The following is a 22297-nucleotide window of genomic DNA, read 5'->3' as shown; positions in this document are numbered from 1 at the left end:
ATCACGTGAGAGGCTAAGTAACGTGACTTCTCAAATGAACCGACTGGGAATGCAGTACTAGTCCCAGATCGGTTCCTTCCCTCGGTTAAAAACAGTATTTTTCGTCGTTCCAAGTAAACGACCCGAATTGCAACTGATCGGTGTGGACGACTACAACCGAGGAGCTAAGTTAAAAGAAACCAGGTAAACTTTAAAATGCTTTGTCATAGCCTAGCTTGTAGCGCCACTTTTCAAAACAAGTGACATTGCCGTACAGTTTCGTAGTCTGTCTTTGTGGTTGTTGCAAATTGTTCGGGGGATTCTGTTTTGTAATTATTAGTAGGCTACACTTAGCCTACGTCTTATTACTTAGGCTATTTGTAAATACTTTCTCGGCTTTGAGACGTAATTTGTACTCTAGCGAACATACTTGGCTAAATACTGTACTTTTCTGCTACTATTTATGATGAAGCAAAACTGAAACTTTTTTTCGCTCAAAATGTTTGTCGCTGGCAGATTTAGTTCAGTGTCTTATTTGGGTGTCTTTGAAATACTGCATTACGGTACTTCTCGGTAGTTAAGGCACATTTTGAGACTCAAGTATCCAAAGTTGTCAGGAAGTTAAGGCAGATTTTGTTATGCAATTATGGAAATTTCACTTGTTGGCCTACTGTAGGCTATGTGATCTTTATCAGAGGGAGAATAGAGAACCTTCACTTCCCCCTTTCCCAACTGTCATCAATCACCTGTCTTTGATGCATAGTTCCATCCTAGTTGTAGTCAGCTATCAGTTTTTGTTTTAGTCCTTAATGCTCATTTAAATATATTTCAAATAGCTTATCTATGTCTACATCTGACTTTTTCTGCATGTATCTGCCTGTCTCCACCTCTCAATTGTTTTCTTCCCGGCACTTCTCCCGAAGTTCTCAGTCACTTTTTTTCCTCAATCGCCAGACTGAGTAGAACCCCACCCGTGTTCCGCAATTGGAGATGGGTTCCATGTTCCGCAGTGAGGAGGTCTGCCTGGTGCAGCTCTTTCTCCAGTCCGGTTCTGCCTACAACTGCGTCAGCGAGCTGGGAGAACTGGGCCTGGTGGAGTTCAGAGACGTGAGTTAGTTACTACTTACTGTCTCCTATCCCCATCAATGATAAACCAATCACTGTGATCTAGCCTACTACAAAAGCAAAGGGAGTATGCTGCATAATACAATCAGCAAACTAATCTTGAGAACAGATGATTTAATTACATAGTTTAAATATAAATTGTTTGCATTGTAAACATAAAGAACAAAAACATCATGGATTTCCTCTTGTTCAAATTCGTATGTGACTTAAATCAATTGTAAATGGGATCCAATAATTTAACTCCTGTGTTTAAATTCTCGTTCTGGCCCTCTGGACATCAGTTGAATCCCAACGTGAACTCCTTTCAGAGGAAGTTTGTGGGGGAGGTGAGGCGATGCGAGGAACTGGAGAAAACGTTCAGTGAGTATATATATGTTTTTATTTAACCTTATTTATATTTAACCATACACACACAGTAGAAACCCAACATCTGTTATTTTGACCTTACAAACTGAGACATGAAACAAAAGAACACAATTTGAGATGTGTCGTTTTATGCCGAATCAGTCTAATCTATGTATTATATTCCTCTCTGTGTCTTACGTCCCTTTTAATCTGCAGATGTTCTGGAGCAGGAGCTCAAGCGGTCCCCTCGGCTGCAGGAGCCCCTCTCTGCCCCCGTCCCAACCCCCCCCGCCCCCCAGCCCAGAGAGCTGCTCACCATCGAGGAGGAGAGCGAGAGGCTGGCCAAGGAGATGAAAGAGGTCAGCTGCCTTTTTCCGACGTGGTTAGGGTCCTTCCTCTTTCACGTTACAGCTGTTTGTAACCCACAGCTCCCTCATAACCGATAACCTGGTATCCCTCATAAGCTGATATAACATCTGGTAACCTGGACGATAGCTGTGCATGTGTGTGAGTTTCGCTCTCTCATTGTCTCTCAGGTGTCCAGGAACAGAGCCAGTCTGAAGACCCAGCAGACCCAGCTTAGCCAGTACAGAGGAGTTCTAACCCAGACCCATTCCCTTACTGGCTCACAGGTCAGAACTACAACTCCCATTACTCTCCAGCTCTAACCCAATGTCTAACCCCTGCCCACCCCACCCCACCCCAACCCCCTCCCCTAATAGTCATACAAGTTTCCACCTTAAGGGTTTTATTCCCAGACTGACTTAGTCACACTTCTCCATTGCCACAAACAGGAAGTAAACATTAAGAACTCCTACTGATTTCTCTGTTCCTCATTTCAGGGCCCACCTCCCACTATGGAAACTCCAGGCCTGTTTGACAACCGTCAAGATGTTCATCTCAGGTAGGTCTGATAAACCAGAAACCTTCCCTTCAATCTGTATCAACAGTTTAGCTCAATCTGACTCTTAAAAAAATAACAAAATATTGAAAAAAAAAACATCCCGCCCTTCCTTCGCTCCATTAGTTTTGTATCAGGAGTGGTCCACCCATGGAAGGTCCCTGCGTTTGAGCGGTTGTTATGGCGGGCGTGTCGTGGTTACATCATCGTGGACTTCCGAGAGATGGAGGAACGACTGGAGCATCCTGACACAGTGAGGAGAGACATCTGGGCTGGATGGAGTGATCACTGAAGTCATGGGAGCGCTCAACTGATCAACTAAAAGCTTGTTTGTTTGTCCATCACAGGGGGAAATGGTGCAGTGGACGGTGTTCCTCATCTCCTATTGGGGAGATCAGATTGGACAGAAAGTCAAGAAGATTTGTGATTGGTCGGTAAACCTGTTGATGTTTTGTTTTTTTCCTGTAATTGAATTGCATGGAACCTTGAGCCGATGTTTGTCCTGTACGCACACTCTCTGTCTAATGTCTCTATCTCTCTTCCAACGCCCTCGCACATCCCAGCTTCCACACCCAAACCTTTGCGTACCCTAGCAGTGTCACAGAACGAGAGGAGATTCTCCAAGGACTGGATGGAAGAATTCAAGACATCAAATCTGTGAGTCTAACTAACTGTTAAACTAACAGTAAAAAATAAATAAACTCAAAGCTGCAACAAATAACCTTGTTATCTTATAACAAACTACAACACCTGTAATTTACAAAAAATAAAATAAAAAATAATGTCCTGTCCACCATAGCAGGGATCCACAAAAACTCCAAAGTCCATCCGTGCTCTCCCTCTGTTCCCCGGCAGGTTCTGGAGCAGACGGAGAGCTACCTCCAGCAGCTGCTGATGCGGGCGGTGGCCGTCCTCCCCCAGTGGAAGGTCCGGGTCCAGAAGTGCAAGGCGGTGCAGGCGGTGCTGAACCTCTGCAGCCCCTCTGTCACCGACAAGTGCCTCATCGCCGAAGCTTGGTGTCCTGTCAGCAAGCTGCCCCAACTGCAGGCAGCCCTCAGGGAGGGAGGGGTGAGGACATGGGGGGGGGGACAGGGAGGGAGGGGTGAGGACAGGACAGGGGGGGAGGACAGGGCGTGGGGGGGAGGGGTGATGACAGGGAGGGGGGGAGGGGTGAGGACAGGGCAGGGCGGGGGGGGGAGGGTTGGGGAGGACAGGGAGGGGGGAGAGAGGAAGGACTAGAGAAGGAGGGGTTGAAGGAGGGAGGAATAGAGGATGGAAGGAGGGAGGGAGGAAGAGGACAGGGGGGGAAGGAGAAGAAGAGGGAGGGAAAACAAGTGAATGGAATGAAAAGAATGAGTGACGTATAGAGGTGTGTTCATCTAACCACCCCCCTCCATCCTGTTTTGTTTTCCAGAGGAAGAGTGGGAGCGGAGTGGACTCGTTCTACAACCGTCTGCCCACCACCACCCCTCCGCCCACCCTGTTTCCCATCAACTCGTTCACCGCGGGCTTCCAGAACATCGTAGACGCGTATGGCGTGGCGAGCTATGGCGAGGTCAACCCAGGTACCCATCACTACATCAAAAAGTCAATCGACGCATCAAGTAACAACACCTAAATCAATCACCATGGCTCCAAGTTCCCGACACTATAGTGAGGAAGATAAGGAACTCCTTTGGGTGATTGTGGAGTTCTAGAAGGTCAACTCAACCTCTGTCCTCTTTTTCGGTCACCACCATCTTTCTCCTCGGCCTCCGTCCCCTCGCTGTCGTCGTCTGGCTGCAGCGTTGTACACCATCATCACCTTCCCCTTCCTGTTTGCCGTCATGTTCGGGGACGTGGGCCATGGCCTGCTGATGACCCTGGCAGCTCTGTGGATGGTCCTGGAGGAGAAGGATCCCAAGCTCCGAAACAACAGTAACGAGGTGAGGACCAGCACATGCACCACTACCGCCTGTTTCATTGGGGATCTATCTATCTCTCTGTCTCTCTCTCTGTCTGCATCTCTCTTTCTCTCCCTCTCTCTCTGCACCTAGTCTACATCCTCTCTGTTCTCTCTCTCTCCTATTTCCTTGTTAATTATCTGCCTACCTATCTCTGTCTCCTCCACCCCGCCTCCCTCCCTCCCTGTGGTCCAGATCTGGCAGATGATGTTCGGAGGGCGCTACCTCATCCTGCTCATGGGTCTGTTCTCCATCTACACGGGGGCCATCTACAACGAGTGCTTCAGCCGAGGCCTCAGCCCCTTCAACTCTGCATGGCACGTCCAGCCCATGTTTGAGAACGGAGTCTGGACGTAAGGGCACACACACACACACACACACAGTGCGCGTTCATACCTCTCATGAACTAGTTCAAAGTTCAGTTCATACAAGTAAATATGAATCGTTCACGTTCATAGTTCACCATTTAAATTCTGAACTAGTTCATAGTTCAGTTCATTTCATAGTTTTAAAGTGTGTGTTTACTGTGTGTAAAAATCCCGCAAAAAATAATAAGGTGCATCAGATCAGATGTAGTCGCTGAGTCTGAGTCTCTGCTTTCACTTGCCATTTTTATGAGACGGAGAGCTGTTGTCTTGGAATACGTTGCTTGTTTGGTCCACGTGTGTGCAATGAATCATGGGTAACGTAGTGCGAAGTCGAGTTAGTTGGTTTAGGTTAGGCTACATAGCGAACATTTTACGGGCATTCAATTTAGACAGCGTCTCTCCTCAGGAGAAGGAAAACATTCCGGAACGTTTTAGCTAAACCTCAGATAATATGAACGTGTTCACCGTTCAAATTCATTATTTGTCATTAAGTTGCGTTCAGTTCATCATTCTCATAAAAATGAACGTGTTCAATGAATGCGTTCTTTTGAACTTGTTCATGCACAACACTGCACACACACACACACACACACAGAGCTTTACCTCAGGTGACCCTGTGACATGGTCTGACTCTCTGACGCCTTTTTAAATCTTAATTATTATTATTTTATTTCAGTTCAAAAGACGTCAGTGACTACCCGTTACTAAGTCTGGACCCAAACATAACTGGAGTCTTCACTGGGCCCTATCCCTTTGGCATTGATCCGGTAGGGCTCCGCACATTCTTACATCCTCAGTCCATCCATTCATCTGTTTATCCATCTATCACTCCAATCTTTCTGATTCTCCCACCATTGGTCGTGCTACTTTCTCATTCATCTACCTTTATTTTCTCTTTCTCACCTCGATTTCGTGCTAACACCCATTTCCTTATGACCTCACGTGGCTGGCACGCTAAAACACCTCCTGCGATCCGGATCAGATCTGGGGCCTGTCCAACAACCACCTGACCTTCCTCAACTCCTACAAGATGAAGATGTCCGTCATCATCGGCGTCATTCACATGACGTTCGGCGTCTGCCTCTCTCTCTTCAACTACGTGTGAGTCGTCTCAACGCGTCGGGGACTGCCGGTTTGGTTCGTGTGGCTGTTGTGTACAAGACGTGTTCATATACGGTGGGTCTCCTCTCCTTCCTCCAGACACTTTGGCAAGCTGAACAGTGTCTTCCTGGTGTTGCTCCCCGAGCTGTTCTTCATGCTCTGCCTGTTCGGCTACCTGGTCTTCATGGTGGTCTACAAGTGGTTAGCCTTCGGGACGGCTCGGTCCAACACCGCCCCCAGCATCCTCATCCACTTCATAGACATGTTCCTCTTCACGGAGAACAAGGACAACCCTCCTCTCTACGAAGGGCAGGTGGGCGGGTCTGCGCATGTTGTGTAAATGTACAGGGTATAAACCAAACTCCCTCTCTGTCTCTCTCTCTCTGACTCTCTCTGTTTCTCTCTCTCTGACTCTGGGGGTCAGATGGCTGAATGGTTAGGGAATCGGGCTATTAATCAGAAGGTTGCCAGTTCGATTCCTGGCTGTGCCAAATGACGTTGTGTCCTTGGGCAAGGCACTTCACCCTACTTGCCTTGGGGAGAATGTCCCTGTACTTACTGTAAGTCGCTCTGGTTAAGAGCGTCTTCTAAATGACTAAAATGTAAATGTCTCACTCTCTCTCTCTCTCTCTCTCTCTCTCTCTCTCTCTGACCCCCTCTCTCTCCCTCTCCCTGTAGACGACAGTGCAGACGGCCCTGGTGGTCTTGGCTCTGTGTTCCGTCCCAGTCCTCCTGCTGGGGAAGCCCGTCTGCCAGTACCTCACGCACGGCAGGAGACGGCGCCTCATGCTCAGGGTTAGACTCGCCCGTCTCCTAGTCCTCGCCCGTCTCCTCCGGAGGCAGTGTCGGCTCAGTGCTTCCCACATGCTAGCTGTGTCCGCGTGGCGGTGCTGATGGGAGTCTTGTGTTTTCTTGGTAGGAAGGAGACAGGCGCCCCCTACTGGCGGAGAACGGATCCATCAACGCTCAACAGGAACCAAGGGATTTGGAAGGGGGGGCTCACGATGAGGAAAAGGTATGGGTGTGGGAGGGAGGGGGGGGGGGGGGGGGAGAGCGAGAAAGAGAGGGAACCTTAACTTCACGTTATTTTACTGTCGAATTTGAGGTCTTGTTTTCGGTTGTTGTTGTTGTAATGTTTGTCCGCTCCTCTTTGCTCAGTTCTCAGCTCTTTTCTCATATTCTCTCTCTTCGCCCCCCACCCTGTAGGAGTTTGATGCTGCCGATGTATTCATGCACCAGGCCATCCACACTATAGAATACTGTTTAGGCTGCATCTCCAACACAGCCTCCTATCTACGTTTGTGGGCCCTCAGTCTGGCACACGCGCGTGAGTCACACACACACACACACTCAATCCTAGATTTTCAAATGTGTGTGTGCACAATCGCACACATCACTGAATGTCTGTCATTGGCGGTGCAGAGCTGTCGGAGGTGCTGTGGACGATGGTGATGCGTCTCGCCCTCCGCTGGGAGGGCTACCTGGGCTCCGTGGTGCTCTTCGCCATCTTCTTCTTCTTCGCCGTGCTGACGGTGTCCATCCTGCTGGTCATGGAGGGCCTGTCGGCCTTCCTGCATGCCCTGCGCCTGCACTGGTGAGGAAGGAGGGGAAGGAGGAAGTGTGGTGGGGGTGGGGAGAGGAGGGAGGGGGCGAGGAAGGGAGGAGGGAGAGAGGAAAAAGAAGTGACATGAAATTGACTCATTAGTGATGAATTGCTGGATAGAAATGACAGAATATTGTGTTTTGATTGGTCATCCCTCTCTTCCTCCAGGGTGGAGTTCCAGAACAAGTTCTACAGTGGAACAGGCTACAAGCTCAACCCCTTCTCCTTTTCCTCTCTGATCAACGCCCAAGATCCATTATGATCGCTCTCATAGCCAGACAAAAACAGTTGCCAAAATGTTGTTAAATCATCGTGATTTGTCCATCTCTTACTGTATTTTAAACCCCCACCCCTCCCACCCCCACCCCCCAAAATGCGCACACACACACGTCAGTGATCATTTTTTACGTTTTAAAACCTGTTTCTATCGTGCACAGTAGTAAAGAATGCATGAATGCACTAGCCCTTAAAACATGGCATTGAGGGTTGGTTACGAACCCAAACAAACTACGATCAAATTAAGAATTTCTCCTCTCTCACTTGTTGAACTAAACAAATTCCAAACTACACTTTTTTTATTACATCCTCTAGGACCATTTTCGTTTTACCATCATTGTGAATGTCGTAGGAAGAAGACTTCCTACAGTTTTTAACTCAGTAAACGGTTACTATTATTTTTGTTTACTCTTACTGTCCATTTTTCAAGTCTGGTTGCAGATGGCAGTTATGAAAAGGGAACTACACGTGTTGTCTTGGTAAACTATTCAACCTAGAAGGGAACTCTTGACAGTGACAATCATCTTGATGAATGCAATTTTGAAAGTTAATTGTAGGTGTCCTTCATGGACTTGGTAGACTGACATGTTTAGTTTGGTGCCTTTATCCAATCCTGTATGTCAAGTCACATGGACAGATGGGACACTAAAGCATTATGGGACAGAATGGTTGTAAGCCTGGTCACTGTTTTCTCTGTTTGCACTATCACTGTGGCTTTGTACCAAATCAAATTAAAATGAATCTCCTGCTTCATACGATGTGAGTGTTTTTCATGGTGGGACACCAAGGGGTGGCAGGCAGCTGTCGCCCCAGCAAAAAGCCTTCCTACCCTAATCTCCCCATGCTAAAATATGTAATGTTTTACATTATAGTACATTTAATTCAATTATATTAATATTATTACTGGCATTAGTTAATCTACTATATTACAATAATGTATGGTGGCATCGGGTCATACTGTCCCTCCACGTCTCTCCATGCCACCTTACAGCTACCTCCTGCCACCCCAGGTGAAAATGTGAAGGTGAAGATCTGCCCCAGGGTGGGACAACAACAGAAAGTATCTTCCGTTCTGTTTAATAAGCCTGGGGTGTCCTTCGAGGCCTACCATAAGAAGTCACTATATTTAATATAATGAAGAACATGATATTTCTGCTATCGGTGAGGTCTGGTCGTTGTGAGAATAATTCAATAGGAATCTTTGTTTCAGCCATTCGGTGCGTCAGTGCACTTTAGTCGGTGGACTTTAAGGAAACATGTTGTTCCGGTTGATAACGGAAATGGACCGAAAGTCAAACATGTCGCTAACCTTACACATGCTAACGTGAACATCCTGTGAAACACATTTGGTTATTTAGTAAGCCTCAAGTGTTGATAATTAACGGCGGATATTGTTTGTCACTCGAGAGGCAATGGCTGTTTTGGGCGAAATATGTCGAAATTTCCGGACAGTCTTCGGTCAAATACAACGATACGGGCTTCTAGGGACAACAACCTGCCAAAGTGTTAAATCAGGTACTAAACTTTTTCTGAAATGCCACATTATTACAGGTGATGACAGTTTTTTTAATTATTATTAATTTATGTAGTTGGTGTAGGTGCATGTGTTGTTGGAGCTAGCTAAAGCTCTGGTTGCAGGTCTTGCTCTGTCTCATAACAACCCAACTTGCATTGCTGTCCCCCCACCTCAGCCCGTTGTTTCAGCCAGCTGGCCCCACAGCCGGCGGAGCCTCTAGCAGACAACAATGAAGCGGTAAACCCGACATTCGTTAACAGAAACCCGCGGAACCTGGAGCTGATGGCCTTCGGGGTCAAAGACAGAGGATGGAAAACGATTTGGCCCCATCGAGAGTTTTACCACAGGTTTGTGTTTGTACGTGTGTGTGAGAAATATGGACATGGTTATTAGAAGGCCAACTTTCGCAATGTCAAATATGTGTGTGCGTGCGATGTACCCTTGGTAAGGGCTGCCAGTAGTAGTCTAATTATCTATTCCCTTTCATTTCTCCCTCACTTCACCCTCCTCATCCTTCTCACTTTCCTCTTTGCAGGTTGGTGTTCTCTCGCAGCCAGCACCATGTGACAGCCGAGGTGTTCTCTTCCAATTCTCAAGTTCCTATTCTAACGTGTTCCACCCAGGAGTGGGCCTTGAAGCGGGAGCTAGGTTCCACCCGCTGTGTGGCAGCGTGTCAGGCCGTAGGCGAGGTTTTGGCCCAGAGATGCCAAAAGGCTGGCATCACCAGGATGGTCTACAGAGCCATCCCCTGGCAGTACCGCTCCAATGCTGTGAGTCCAGGAAGGAGAACAGAATCCAGAGAGACATTGGTTATCCACTCTGGGTCTACTCTGTGTTACACTCGTAGATAGCTAGTCTAAACCATCCCTACCTCATGAGCTCACATTACCACATTCTGCCTTACCAGGCTAGTAGTTGGATGACCAGGACTGCTATAATTAATATACACGTAATGTAACATCTGAAGGTATTGACAAAGTTATTTCTGGTTGCAGTAATGTTAAGCCAGGGACAGTGAGTGTCTTATGTGTAAATCTGTCTCTCTGCTCCAGGTTCAGTCATTCCGGACAGCCATGAAAGAGGGAGGAATCACCCTTAGTGAACCACGGAGGAAGTACATCGGGATATAATATCGACTACCCACGAACTTCAGGAGCGGCTGTGCTTTGTGCTTGTCTGTGAAGACAGACATTTTTCTAAGTAGTCTGTACATCGCTTCACACTTCAACGTCAGAACGTCAAAGACACTCAGCACTACTTGGCGCCGCTCGAAAGACACATCTTAAGAGCAGCGCAGGGCTGAGGTCTGCATTCACTAAAGATTATGGTTTGTGAGCGGTGGTTTCCAACTTGGTTGGCAACGAAAAAATGCAACCCCCTCATTAAGTGTACAAATATTTTATATTTATGTTGATATTAAATGCCAATAAAGTGGACAGATGAACATGGCCATGTTGTTTCAATGTCATCCTTTATTGATCGATCTTTCACACACTAAACCACGCAGGTTTGGAAAACGAAGGGAGTGTGCGACAAACGGCTCTCCAGAGCTTCACAGGTGATGCGTAGACGAGTGAAGACCTTGATGTATACAGCAGGTGATGCGGCTCAGGCGGAGGGGGGGGGCACCCAGTTTCAGATCTGTCCACGAGATTAAAGCTTGGCTCAAACATCGAGACGTCTGTTGAATTTTAGTGGGCTGCCAACACATCTTCTGATTGAGCTCTGATAGATACAGCCAAGTGCTATATTTCATATTAGTGAATGTAAGGGTATTTTCCATCGTAGAGAAGTTCAAAAGCATAAGGTACAAATATCTGGATCAATGAGGATGCCAGCATAAAGAACCAACACCAAAATCTCTGCCAGTTACTAAGAACTACTTGATCAACAGGTCCCCCGCCCCCCCCCCCCCCCCCCCATTCCCTAAACCCATTCCACATTTTATGCACACAAACATACACATTTTGAAAGTTTGCACGTTAACCCTGAACTAATATACAAGCATATATGCAGCACATCCCAAACAGGCCTAAAGGCCATGCACTCCATCAATAGCAAGGACCGTAAACATGCACACGTCCATGCATTTAGGATACTATCATCGTACTGCATAAACCCCCAGCCACGCCCTGAGCACGCCTCGATATGAACAGCACTCAACACACAGTAATACACCCGTGATTGATACGGAAAGCCACCACCTCATAGAGAAACAGCCAAAGGAATACTATAAATAGAATACAATAATTAGGGTTTAGGGTGTTCCTGGGCACCGTGGTCCCACATTGAAGGCACTCGAAAAAGCAAGGTTGAGCAAAATTACATGAAATTTGTGATAAAAAAACGTTAAAAAAAAGGCTCAACATCGTGTTTAAGAGAGTGAACAGGATCTTACCTAAATATACTTATCATATTTGTCTATATATAATCAAGAGTTAATTGGCACAGGAAAAGATACATTGGCATACACTTTGGTCTTCTGCCATTAAACAGGTCCAAACTTGGTCCACAAAGCGCAGCTTTTAGAGTCACTTGGTATTTTCTGTTTCTCACTCATTTCAGCACTTATTTTAATAAGGCTTTAACTTATGATGTAATGATTAAAGATTTGATCAAAAAGCAAGACACAAAATGAGGTGAACGAACAGAACAAATATCGACTAGGGTTCTCAGAATGATATAGGAAGATAAAATCCATGTAGCCTGTGTCATGTGTATTTAAGAAGAAATTACAAGAAAACGGAAAATTAAAATCCATAAAATGTGTAAAGTGACCACTCCATCTGGCAGCATATAGCTTCATATTCACAGAGTAAAATAGACACTGAAATATAACAATTGCATAGTTGTCAATAAACCATTGAGAAGCAGTGAAGAGAGGAACAACTATGTGGTGGGATGCTAATATACAAAGCCTAAAATAGTACAGACACAAACCCACTTGTCTGGCTTCTATGGACACTATATCTAACTAAGTGTATACTAGGCTTTGGTTGTACATTTTTTCGAGTCATAATACTGTAGAAACATAATAGGTTGACATCACAACCAAAACGATCTGAAGGAACGTAATGTGCAAAAAGATGTGAAAAAGGCATGAAGCTTAAATATTACTATAGCTAAGATGTACTATGAAGTTAAAGTAGTTGAACATAAAGTCGAAATATCTTTGGGTGATTTCGCACAAGGGCAGAATACATTAGACCGCACAACCTCTTAGTGTCTCTTCTCTGCTTTTAATTTCAACAATCTATCCTTCCCTCTGTCTCCCTGCTCCTCTCTTTACTGCTCCTCCTTCTCCTCTTCTCCACCCTCCACCGTCCCAGGTTTTCTAAGCCCCACCTCCTCGGATTTCCCGGAGCCTGATTGGCTGCGCGGCTCAGGTGAAACGTCTACGCACGCCCTCTGGTGGATCAGACCTCTCCTTCCCTGGCTCCGCCTCCGTTGCCCCGGCGACCTCCGATGACAGGCAGTCAACTAAAACAATAGAAGGTGACGGAGAATAATCGGTGACATGTCCTCTACAATTCAGGTGTGAAAGGTAGGCTATTAACAATCCCCTGTCAGTTTGACTCTCGTACCAGTTCATTCCCCCGCTCCTCTTCATCCCATTCGCTGATGGACTGCATGAGAGAGAAGAGGTTCATCCGGCCACTTCGAGACAACTGGTGCGAGGGAGAAAGGAAGAGGTGGGAAAAAGTAAAAAAATAAATAAGTACACAATGTAATGCCTACTGGTCTTTTCAGCAGGTTAATGTGAACCGAAGCTGCCCATTGGCTACCTTGTCGCTGTCCTGAATAGTGATGGTGGGATTGGCTGGGGACGACTCAGGAGGGGGAGCTTTCTCGCTGGGCCCAGACTGGGGAGCGGAATCTCTGACGAACACCTGGGCGAGACGAGAGAACAAGGTGTGTGAGAGACATCGTCTCGATCAAATGAAAAATAATCACGCCGCAAGATGTTTTCTTTTCCTGTTACCTCCTCCCCATGCTCTTCATCATCGTTATCATCATCATCTGCTTCATCTGAACTCTCCAACTCTCCTCCTTCTCCCTCCAGATCCTCCTCTTCCTCCTCCTCCTCCTCTTCCTCGCTCTCGCTCTCCCCCTCCCCCTGTTCGTTCTTGTGCAGCGACATCCTCCTCTGGTCTCGTGACTTCCTCCTCCAGAGGAGGCTGTGGCGCTGCTGGCTGCAGGAAGGGGGAGCAAAGAACACACACCATCAGGTCTTGGAAGACACACACACATGCAAACGGGTACATACATCCACACACACACACCTCATCCACACACCCACCCCCCCCCCAAAACACACACACCTCCAGCCCACCCCCCAGTCCTGACCTGGCTTTGAGGATGCCGTCGTAGGTGTGGAGCTGCTTGGTGAAGCCGTCGTTGGGGTGCACGATGGGCCGGCGGTCTCGCACGTACGCCAGCGCCACGTCCAGGGGCCACTGGTGCAGCTTCATGGCGTAGGCGATCACCGTGGACGCCGAGCGAGACACGCCCATCTTGCAGTGGACCAGCACGGCCTGGCCGCTCTGCCTGCGGGGGGGGGGGGGGGGGGGGGGGAGGCGGGAAACGTCACGACAACGAGAGAGCTGTCCGCGAGAGAGCTGTAGCCTAGCAGTCAAAATCACAGCGGTTCGGATGACAAGGGTGGAGGCCACCATATCCGATTGGTTGATTATACATAGGGGTTCCTCATTGGGCCCTTTACGATGGAGGTCAGAAGGGAGAGGAAGAGGAAGGTGAGGTGACCTGGCCGTGTTGATGAAGGTGTTGGTGTCCTTCCAGTGGGGGAGCAGGTCTGTGGCCTCCACGTCATACACGCGGATGTTCATGTATGTGAAGGCCTCGGGGTAGAAGTTGTCGATCTCCCGTGTCACGTTTAGGATGTAGCCCACGCTGCAAGGACAGAGCGGTTAGCGGCTGCCCACACAGACAAACAATCAGTTCACACACACACACGCACGCACAAACCATGTGTTCAAAAAACACCTAAACAAACAACACTAACTTGTTCTTCTGCAACTCCTCAAAGTTAGCAGCGTTCCATTCGGAGCCCTGAAAGCAGAAAGAGCTTTGAAACAGAATCCTGAAGGAGCCGGTGCCATCTGTCAATAAACTGCCAAACAAAGATCTCTGGCAAAGAGGAAGTAACAGTCACATGACCTTGTCTTGGCCCAGTGCACACTTCCTGTCTACTCCCCTGGCTGGCAGTAAAATATATTTTGAGACTGGTTTAAAATTAGACTGTTAAGAAACTGAGCCTTGTGTCTTCACTTGTGTGAAGGATAAAGCAAGACATCAAATGTTCCTTGTAAACTATTCTTTGTCTTTATGTAGCTGTAGTGCTTATACTTAATTTAATGGTGTAAATATTGTAATGATATGTTTTTATATAAATAACAGAATGGGATAACCAGAAGGCCTCTCTCCCCCTATCTTAATATTATCAGGGTCCTAACAGGAAGCTGTCCCTTCACTGCAGGAAGTGAAGGCTTCACTCACCAGGTAGAGATAGTCAAAGATCTTGGAGGGTTTGTCCATCTGCGCCATGGTAACCATCATCTCGTTGTCGATGTACTCCTTGTAGTTCTTCATGTCAAGGCCGAGTCGAGTCTCCAGAGAGCTGCGCACCTGCACGCACACGCACACACACACAGACGCTTTTATCCAAAGCGACTTCCAAGAGAGAGCTTTACATAAAGTGCTAAGGTCAATGATCATAAACAACGAAACAATGCCCCAAAACATGGCGGGTGCCAATGGGTAGAACCAGAGGAGCATGTAGTTAAACAAATTACAATTAAACAACCTGATCCTCGAAAGTGCTAGAGTGTACCTGGAGGAAAGCAAGCAACAATAATATAATTCACATTGAGTACAAGTAGTTAAATCAGTTACAACTAACCAACAAGTGCAACAAGTCCCTAAAAAAGTGTCATTCTGTTCCTGGAGGAAATAAACTGGAAATAAATCGGATCCAAAAAAATCTTTCTTAAGTACCGTTGTACTCCCGGAACAAGTGCGTCTTTAGCCTTTTCTTGAAGGTGGGGAGACAGTCAGTATATCTGATGGGGTGGGGAGATGATTCCACCATTGGGGGGCCAGACAGGAGAAGAGCTTGGGTTGGGAGCGGGCCCTCTTTAGAGATGGGACCACCAGACGGTTGTCAGAAGAAGACCGTAGGTGGTGGGTGGGGGTGAGAGACTGGATGTAGACAGGTGCAGTCCCATTCACCACTCGCAAGGTCAGTACCAGGGTCTTGAATCTGATGCGGGCCGTGATGGGTAGCCAGTGGAGTTCATGACTGATCACTGTGTCTCTCTCTGTCATCTCTCTCTCTGATTTCACACTAGAATCTCTTTCTCTCCATCCGTCTGCCATCCCTCTCCCCACCATTCCCTTTCCTCATCTCTTTCACACGGGCTCTGTTTACCGTCTCTCGCTTTGTCTCTCTGCCATCCCCCTCTCCACTCGTCCCTTTCCTCATCTCTTTCACAGGGGCTCTCTGTGTCCCATCCCTCCTTCAGTCTCTGAGGTCCGTGTTTACCTGTTTGGAGGTGATGCTCTCCAGGTCCTCTGTCCTCATGATGGCTCTCAGCTCATCCTTGATCTGCCTCTCCACCGACATTCGGTCTGACGAGCTGCACACACACAGGTGTGTGTGTGTGTGTGTGAGGTGGGATGAGAGACATCGAGAGAGACAGGGGAGAGGGTGTGGGGAGGAGAGAAAGAAAGGGAGCGAGAGAGGGGGTTCAGACCGTGACAAAGCCGGCTGTGCGAATGACCTTTCATGACCTTGAATGCGAACGACCCTTCATGCCCCCCACCCCCCAAACACCTCTCAGTCTCAAAAGCCCCCCCCAGCGCCCCCTCACCTGGGCCCGGCGCTGTCCCTCCTGACAGACTCCAGGTCGGTCATGGCCCCCCACTCGTTGAGGCAGAGGCGGTCTGACTCCACGTGCAGCTGGTAGAATTTGGCCCAGTCCAGCCCACAGCCGGGGATCACCGCCCCCTTCACGGCCCGCTCACAGCAGCCATGCAGCGCCTGCAGCACCGACCTGCCCCCCACCACACACACACACACACACACACACACACACACACACACACACACACACACACACACACACACACACACACACACACACACACACACACACACACACACACACACACACACACACACACACACACACACACAGACACTGATAAACACACCATCTGTGTTCAACTGAGGTCGTCTGGTGCCCCCCTACAACCCCTGGGTTATCCATAGAAGACCCCTGTAAAGACTGCAGAGCTGACAAAGCTAAATGGACGAACGGACACGAACGGGGTCGACTGATTGGTGGGTTCGTCCTGTAGGGGGGCGGGGCTGGAGGAGGAAGCGGTGGAGGTGAGCTGTGTGTGTCCGACGGGTCCCAACTCACCACATGGTCTGTATGGACACGGGCTTGAAGATCTTGGTGTGCTCTGCTGACGTCACACTGAACCCTCTGGAGAGAGAGGGAGAGAGAGAGACTTTTGACTTTAAATATATCTTTATTGGGCAATTCAAACTGCCAGCTAACCACCAGTTACACCACAGAGAGAGAGAGAGAAAGAAGCGAAAGAGAGTGACAGAGACGAAGAGAGAAAGAGAGGATGGAAGAAAATAGGTATAATAGGGAGAAAGAAAAAGGGACAGAAACACGCAAGTGAAAATAATGTGAGGATGAACGCAAGGGAGAGGGAGGAGAGTGTGAGACGGAGTGAGAGAAAGCGAGCGAGCGTGACAGAGAAAGAAGAGACACGGTTAGTGCAATTGGAGGTGCGAGCCAGCTTTGCCGACAGATTCTGGCAGGCAAACACCAACCCTGTTTGTGGCAGCAGGAGTGTGTGTTGGTGTGGGAGGTTGATGGTGTGTGTGCGTGTGAGGGTGTGCGACATGGCTGCAGATCAAAGGGTTCTGTATCAAACAGGGGCAGCATGTGAGCCCCATTACCTCCACGTTAGCTAGGTCTCACAGGGATGCCAACACAGGGAACACAACATCATTTGAGCTAACGCAGTTAGCCCTCACCTCAACCCCGGGGGAACACAATGTCCTCCTCAGCCTTACTCACGGCATCAAAAGCGCCACGAGAGCCCTCCGAAACAAACGAACCCGAGCCTAACTAACCCTCAGAAACTAACGAACCCGAGCCTGACTCTAACCCTCCAAAACAAGCCTCCCCGCTAACGTTTCTGAAAGTTCGAAGGCTGAAAGTTCCGAGGCTCTCGATATGCATTCCTTGACGGAAAAAAACAAGGCCTAACCTGGTTCAAGGATCATACTGACAAATCCCATACCCTTCCAGTCTGCCCATGACTCAAGTGTTTCTCCCCAGTCGTCCTTTGCACTGAGTCTTTACGACACTGCAGACGACTACAGTCAACACCAGAACCCTGGTGACAGCCCTGCCCTGCCAAATGCCCTCCCATAAAATCTAAAGTCTCTGGCTTGATTATGTTGTTAGGTTGGTCATTGGGTGAATGAATAGCAAATCCAGATGCTGTTTGATGTTTATCCAAGGAGGTGACGTACAGTAGGCTCCAAAACAGACAGAACTCAGTGGAATTACTTGATTAGATAAACAGCGAGATGATGAGTATCTTGTGTATATTGTCTCTGGCTAGACTCCAGGACACAAACATGACAGAAGAACAGGCTCGGCTACTTCCTCCTTCTCGTGTATCTTTCGTTTGACCCCTCCATCTTTCTAGACCTCTACTTACCCATCGCCGTCCAGGTATACTTGTGTGTCGCTCCATACTGGTAGGACCAGGCCTATGGTGCACTGGTCGCTAAGAGGGAGGGAGAGAGACACGAGAGAACAAAAACATTAAGATTTTGATAAGGACGTGCAGTTCCCCATTTCACCTCATCTTCCTGCTCCTTTCCCTTCTATCTCCTCCCCTTCCTCCCTCCTTTTCTGCTCCTCCTCTCCTACATCCTCTTCCCTACTCTCTACCCTCTTACCTCCTCCTCTCCCCTTGTCCTCGTCTGCCCCTCGCCTCTCTCCTTTCTCCTCTCCACATCCTCCTCTCCCTCCTCACCTGTCACTGTTGGGGAAGTCCATTCCCAGCAGAACACTCTCCTGCTTGTTTCCCAGGGTGGAGACCACAATCAGGTACCTCACCCTGACCGGACTCACCGACTCCAGCCTCACCGCCTGGGAGGCATGGCGACAAGGAGCCAGAGAGAGAAGGGACCGAGAGAGAGAGAGAGAGAGAGAGAGAGAGAGAGAGAGAGAGAGAGAGAGAGAGAGAGAGAGAGAGAGAGAGAGAGAGAGAGAGAGAGAGAGAGAGAGAGAGAAGAATGGGTGAGGTAGTGGCAGTGGTTTAGAGGAGGGTGACAGAGAGAGAGGGAGAGAGAGAGGGGAGAGAAGGGAGGGAGGGTGACAGAGAGAGGAGGGGAGAAGGAATAAGGTCATAGTGATGGAGATTCAAGATGAAGGAAGTGGAGGGGGTGATAAGATTGGAGGAAGATATATGGAGAGGACAAAAACTAATCAGGGGAGAGAGCCAAAACGCAGAGTAGAGGGACTTACTTCAGTCTAAAAAGGTACTTTTATCAACACATTGCCGACAACTCTATCAACACTGCAGAGGTGCAACAATGCAACAACTGATGAAGATGACGAGGAAGCCTCACCAGTTTGATGCTATCCTCTGGTCTCAGCAGGGACACCATGGCATGTAGGTGGCAATGCTGCCAGTCTGAAGCACTGGCTCCCACCTTGGGGGGTACCGCCTGATTGGGTGAGGTCTCCTCATTAGGCCCCTGCCTGTCTCCTTCTTCCAATAGGAGGACAGCACCCTTAACCAGAAGAAAGCTCTCTCTATTTTTGGAATGAGGAAGACAGAAGTTAGAACCATTTAATATTATAGAATTATGTTTCAACTTTACATATTATTCTGACAAACAGTATATTATATATATATTCTGGTTAATTGTCCATGTAGACATGACATGGACATGTTTATCACAGCTAGACTTCTGTGAGAAGTCTACCTTTTCTGAAGTCTTCCTCTTCTTGGAATGCTTTCATCCTTCAAGACAATATATAAATATATTTTAAAAGATTCGTACGGGTCAACACTCCCATCCATCTGCTACAGCAACATACAGCATACAACACAAAGATACAGCAACCTGGTGAAGCTATTTGACCAACCTCGTCTTTCCTAGACAGCATTACTGATATCTGCAGAACACAAATACATTCCACGAGCATTTAATGCAAGCTGGGTACGTGTGTGTTTGTGTGTGGGGCGGTTCACGTGTGTTTGTGGTTGTGTGTGGGGCGGTTCACGTGTGTTTGTGGTTGTGTGTGGGGCGGTTCACGTGTGGTTGTGGTTGTGTGTGGGGCGGTTCATGTGTGTTTGTGGTTGTGTGTGGGGCGGTTCACGTGTGTTTGTGGTTGTGTGTGGGGCGGTTCACGTGTGTTTGTGGTTGTGTGTGGGGCGGTTCACGTGTGTTTGTGGTTGTGTGTGGGGCGGTTCACGTGTGTTTGCTGTGTGTGAGAGACAGTGTGTTTGTGTATGTGAAAGAATTATGAAGTTATTGAGAAATGTGCAGCAACTGAGATAAGAGCCAGAGGAAACTACTAAGGAAAGTAATGAGCAATGACAAAGAAGAAAAGAGAGAGGCAGAGGACAGAGAGAGGGAGAGAGAGATCAACCGAGAGCCAAAAATACTTCTAGAATAGACAATAGAATGAGAGAGAGGTAGGAATGGACAAACACAGAGAGAAAATGACAGAGGGAGAGAGAATTACAAGAGGGACAGCGGGAGTGAGTGAAAAGAAAAAGAGAGAGAGAGAGAGAGAGAGAGAGAGAGAGAGAGAGAGAGAGAGAGAGAGAGAGAGAGAGAGAGAGAGAGAGAGAGAGAGAGAGAGAGAGAGAGAGAGAGAGAGAGAGAGAGAGAGAGAGAGAGAGAGAGAGAGAGAGAGAGAGAGAGAGAGAGAGAGAGAGAGAGAGAGAGAGAGAGAGAGAGAGAGAGAGAGAGAGAGAGAGAGAGAGAGAGAGAGAGAGAGAGAGAGAGAGAGAGGAGAGAGAGAGAGAGAGAGAGAGAGAGAGAAAGAAAGAATGTGTGAGGTAGTGGTGGTGGTGGTTTAGTGGAGGGAATTTGAGACAGTAACATTACCTGTTATGCAACTGACATGTCCAGACAGAGACAAGAGAGAAATACAGGAGGAGAGGGGTGGGAAGAGGACAAGCACGGCGGGCAGAGCAATGAAGGGTTGAAGAAGGAGAGAGGGAGAAACATGAGTTAACAGAGTAGCTGGCCCATTAAATAGTAGAGAGGAGACAGACATCAAGCTACATCTCTTGGCTGAGTTGGTCGGGAACTGAAAGAGGAAAAAATGTTGCCTGATGTTGTTGGTCTTATTAAATACCTTTTAGAGAACTCGGACGTAAACAGTTTTAAATGAGCCTAAATTAGTTTAAAGTTTGCTCTAGATGGTTTTTAGTAAAGTGAAAGAGAGTGGATGAGAGGGAAGAACAGATAAAGATACGGGGAGAGGTGGATATTTATACGTGTGAGTGTGTTATATACCAATGTTATTAACTGAAACACAGCCAGTGTAGGGCCAGTGAGGGATAGGGGTTGAGGTAGAATGGTTTCTGTTGTACAATTCATCACAGTACAAATATGCACAAGCCTACAGTGTTCTAGACACACAGACACACACACACACACACACACACAGAGAGTGGGGATATCTATTCCAAGTTCGCCTTGGGGCTGTCACACCACTGCCAATCCATGTAATCACCACCTCAGTAGCCAAAGACAAACACAGAACGCAGGGTAAAATCTGAGAGGTGTAAAGAACACGGCAGTAGTGCTGCTGATGACGTCAACAACAGAATCCCCATACCCACGGACACCCTGGGGCTTAGGATGTTCTCTCATCATCACAGCTCAAAGCCTCCCGAGTTAATGGGTCGGCTACAACAGGCGTAGTCACTGTATCAAATCTCTTTCTCCCTTTTAGTGTATGCGCTGCAGCTGCGTCATTTGGTTGTGAACACACTAGCACTGGACATGTATCGAAAGTGTTTTAGGTTCTTGTGTTGTGGTGAAAAAGGACGGAACGAGACCCACCGGCGTGGTAATGATGGACGGTGACCGATGCAGTGTCAACAGAGCCATGGCACGGGACCCCTGCCCAGGCTGCTGCCTCGCGGTTTCTGCGTACGAACTCTCAGATCAGAAGGGTCGCGTGAAAGCCGTAGGGTTCCCTCTCCAGTGCTGACGCGTGGGCGTGGTAGGTAGCTAAAAATATGAGAAGAAATGATTAGCTACCTCATTCTCCACCGCCAGTCAGCCCCTCAACTGAGCGCCCGTTGTAACGCGTTAAAACCAAAGCCATCAAAACGGGGATCAGTTCATAAACCGCTGTGTTTCAAACCATGCAACATTCCAGCCATGCCATCACACTCACCACCTAAACACGTTAACACAACACGTATGTCCGCATAAAGGAGGGCGCCGTATCGGCGTTTCACACTCCCAAAAGAGTCATGAAACCCAGTTACAGAAAACTAAAGTGCCCTAGTCGTGTTGTTTCGTTTGTAAGTCATTGACACTCAGTAGCCTGCTGCTAGTTACACAGTGCCACTACTAGCAAGTTACGCTGGCTAGCAATTAGCCACTCAGTCTTAGGCTGAATTGCCAAATGTTTAATAATGTCTAGAGCCCATGAATCAATTCAATGTAAAAAAAAAAAAAACATGTGAAACGGTGTGAACATTTTGTTCAGATGGCAATTGCTTGTTTCCTTGCCACGTACCTGTCTCTCCGTCCCCTTTTTCTTTTTTGATTATTTCCTCGCAAGCAATTCTGCAAGACATGCGACACTCCGACTAAGCTAGACGGTGGACAGTGCTAGTAACGTTAGCTAGCCTACACCGGGTCCGATATCAAATTAAAGGAGAGTTTGCAAGTGTATTTCATGGAACCAGGAAGGGAAAAGATCGGCCGAAGAATGTAAACATGCCCTTACAAGGAAGGTGAGGTTTTCTTAAAGGGGAAATAGCTAATAAGCGTTTTACTGATTTTCAGTGGATCCTTTTAACGTGTCTTATATTACA

The 22297-nt window shown here is 47.8% G+C and overlaps 3 protein-coding genes across 5 annotated transcripts; 2 read left to right on the top strand and 1 right to left on the bottom strand.

Moving 5' to 3' along the window:
- Positions 1–25: 25 nt before the first annotated feature.
- On the top strand, positions 26–8394 carry LOC136953904 (V-type proton ATPase 116 kDa subunit a 3-like). 2 transcript variants are annotated; one of them, XM_067247369.1, is made up of 21 exons: positions 26–183; positions 934–1086; positions 1386–1464; positions 1666–1808; positions 1986–2081; positions 2292–2353; positions 2477–2603; positions 2698–2780; positions 2914–3007; positions 3206–3418; positions 3765–3915; positions 4136–4275; positions 4489–4646; positions 5338–5428; positions 5644–5762; positions 5862–6075; positions 6441–6557; positions 6682–6777; positions 6969–7089; positions 7185–7356; positions 7534–8394. In XM_067247369.1, exons 2-21 carry the CDS (start codon positions 970–972, stop codon positions 7625–7627), a joined length of 2487 nt encoding a protein of 828 aa, XP_067103470.1. In that variant the 5' UTR covers positions 26–183; positions 934–969; the 3' UTR covers positions 7628–8394. The 2 variants fall into 2 exon arrangements, with proteins under 2 accessions (XP_067103470.1, XP_067103471.1); XM_067247370.1 differs by having other exon boundaries at positions 903–1086.
- Positions 8395–8913: 519 nt separating this feature from the next.
- Positions 8914–10606, top strand: mrpl18 (mitochondrial ribosomal protein L18). Its single transcript, XM_067247706.1, has 4 exons — positions 8914–9156; positions 9333–9504; positions 9693–9927; positions 10210–10606. Exons 1-4 carry the CDS (start codon positions 9054–9056, stop codon positions 10285–10287), a joined length of 588 nt encoding a protein of 195 aa, XP_067103807.1. The 5' UTR covers positions 8914–9053; the 3' UTR covers positions 10288–10606.
- A 1247-nt stretch (positions 10607–11853) lies between these two features.
- si:ch211-203d1.3 (protein phosphatase Slingshot homolog 3) lies at positions 11854–22152 on the bottom strand. 2 transcript variants are annotated; one of them, XM_067247704.1, is made up of 17 exons: positions 21997–22152; positions 21309–21479; positions 19209–19246; positions 18849–19035; positions 18251–18366; positions 17930–17998; positions 16603–16668; positions 16048–16230; positions 15720–15813; positions 14675–14803; positions 14181–14227; positions 13922–14068; positions 13505–13705; positions 13140–13350; positions 12943–13047; positions 12742–12825; positions 11854–12637 (listed from the first exon to the last, which is right to left on the bottom strand). In XM_067247704.1, exons 2-17 carry the CDS (start codon positions 21354–21356, stop codon positions 12443–12445), a joined length of 1920 nt encoding a protein of 639 aa, XP_067103805.1. In that variant the 5' UTR covers positions 21357–21479; positions 21997–22152; the 3' UTR covers positions 11854–12442. The 2 variants fall into 2 exon arrangements, with proteins under 2 accessions (XP_067103805.1, XP_067103806.1); XM_067247705.1 differs by lacking the exons at positions 19209–19246; positions 21997–22152 and having other exon boundaries at positions 21309–21475.
- Positions 22153–22297: the final 145 nt, after the last annotated feature.

This window comes from Osmerus mordax, chromosome 12 (assembly GCF_038355195.1).
Source record: "Osmerus mordax isolate fOsmMor3 chromosome 12, fOsmMor3.pri, whole genome shotgun sequence".
NCBI classification, from domain to species: Eukaryota; Metazoa; Chordata; class Actinopteri; order Osmeriformes; family Osmeridae; genus Osmerus; species Osmerus mordax.
Note: the sequence above shows the minus strand (reverse complement) of the source record. Positions and strands in the feature narration are given on the sequence as shown.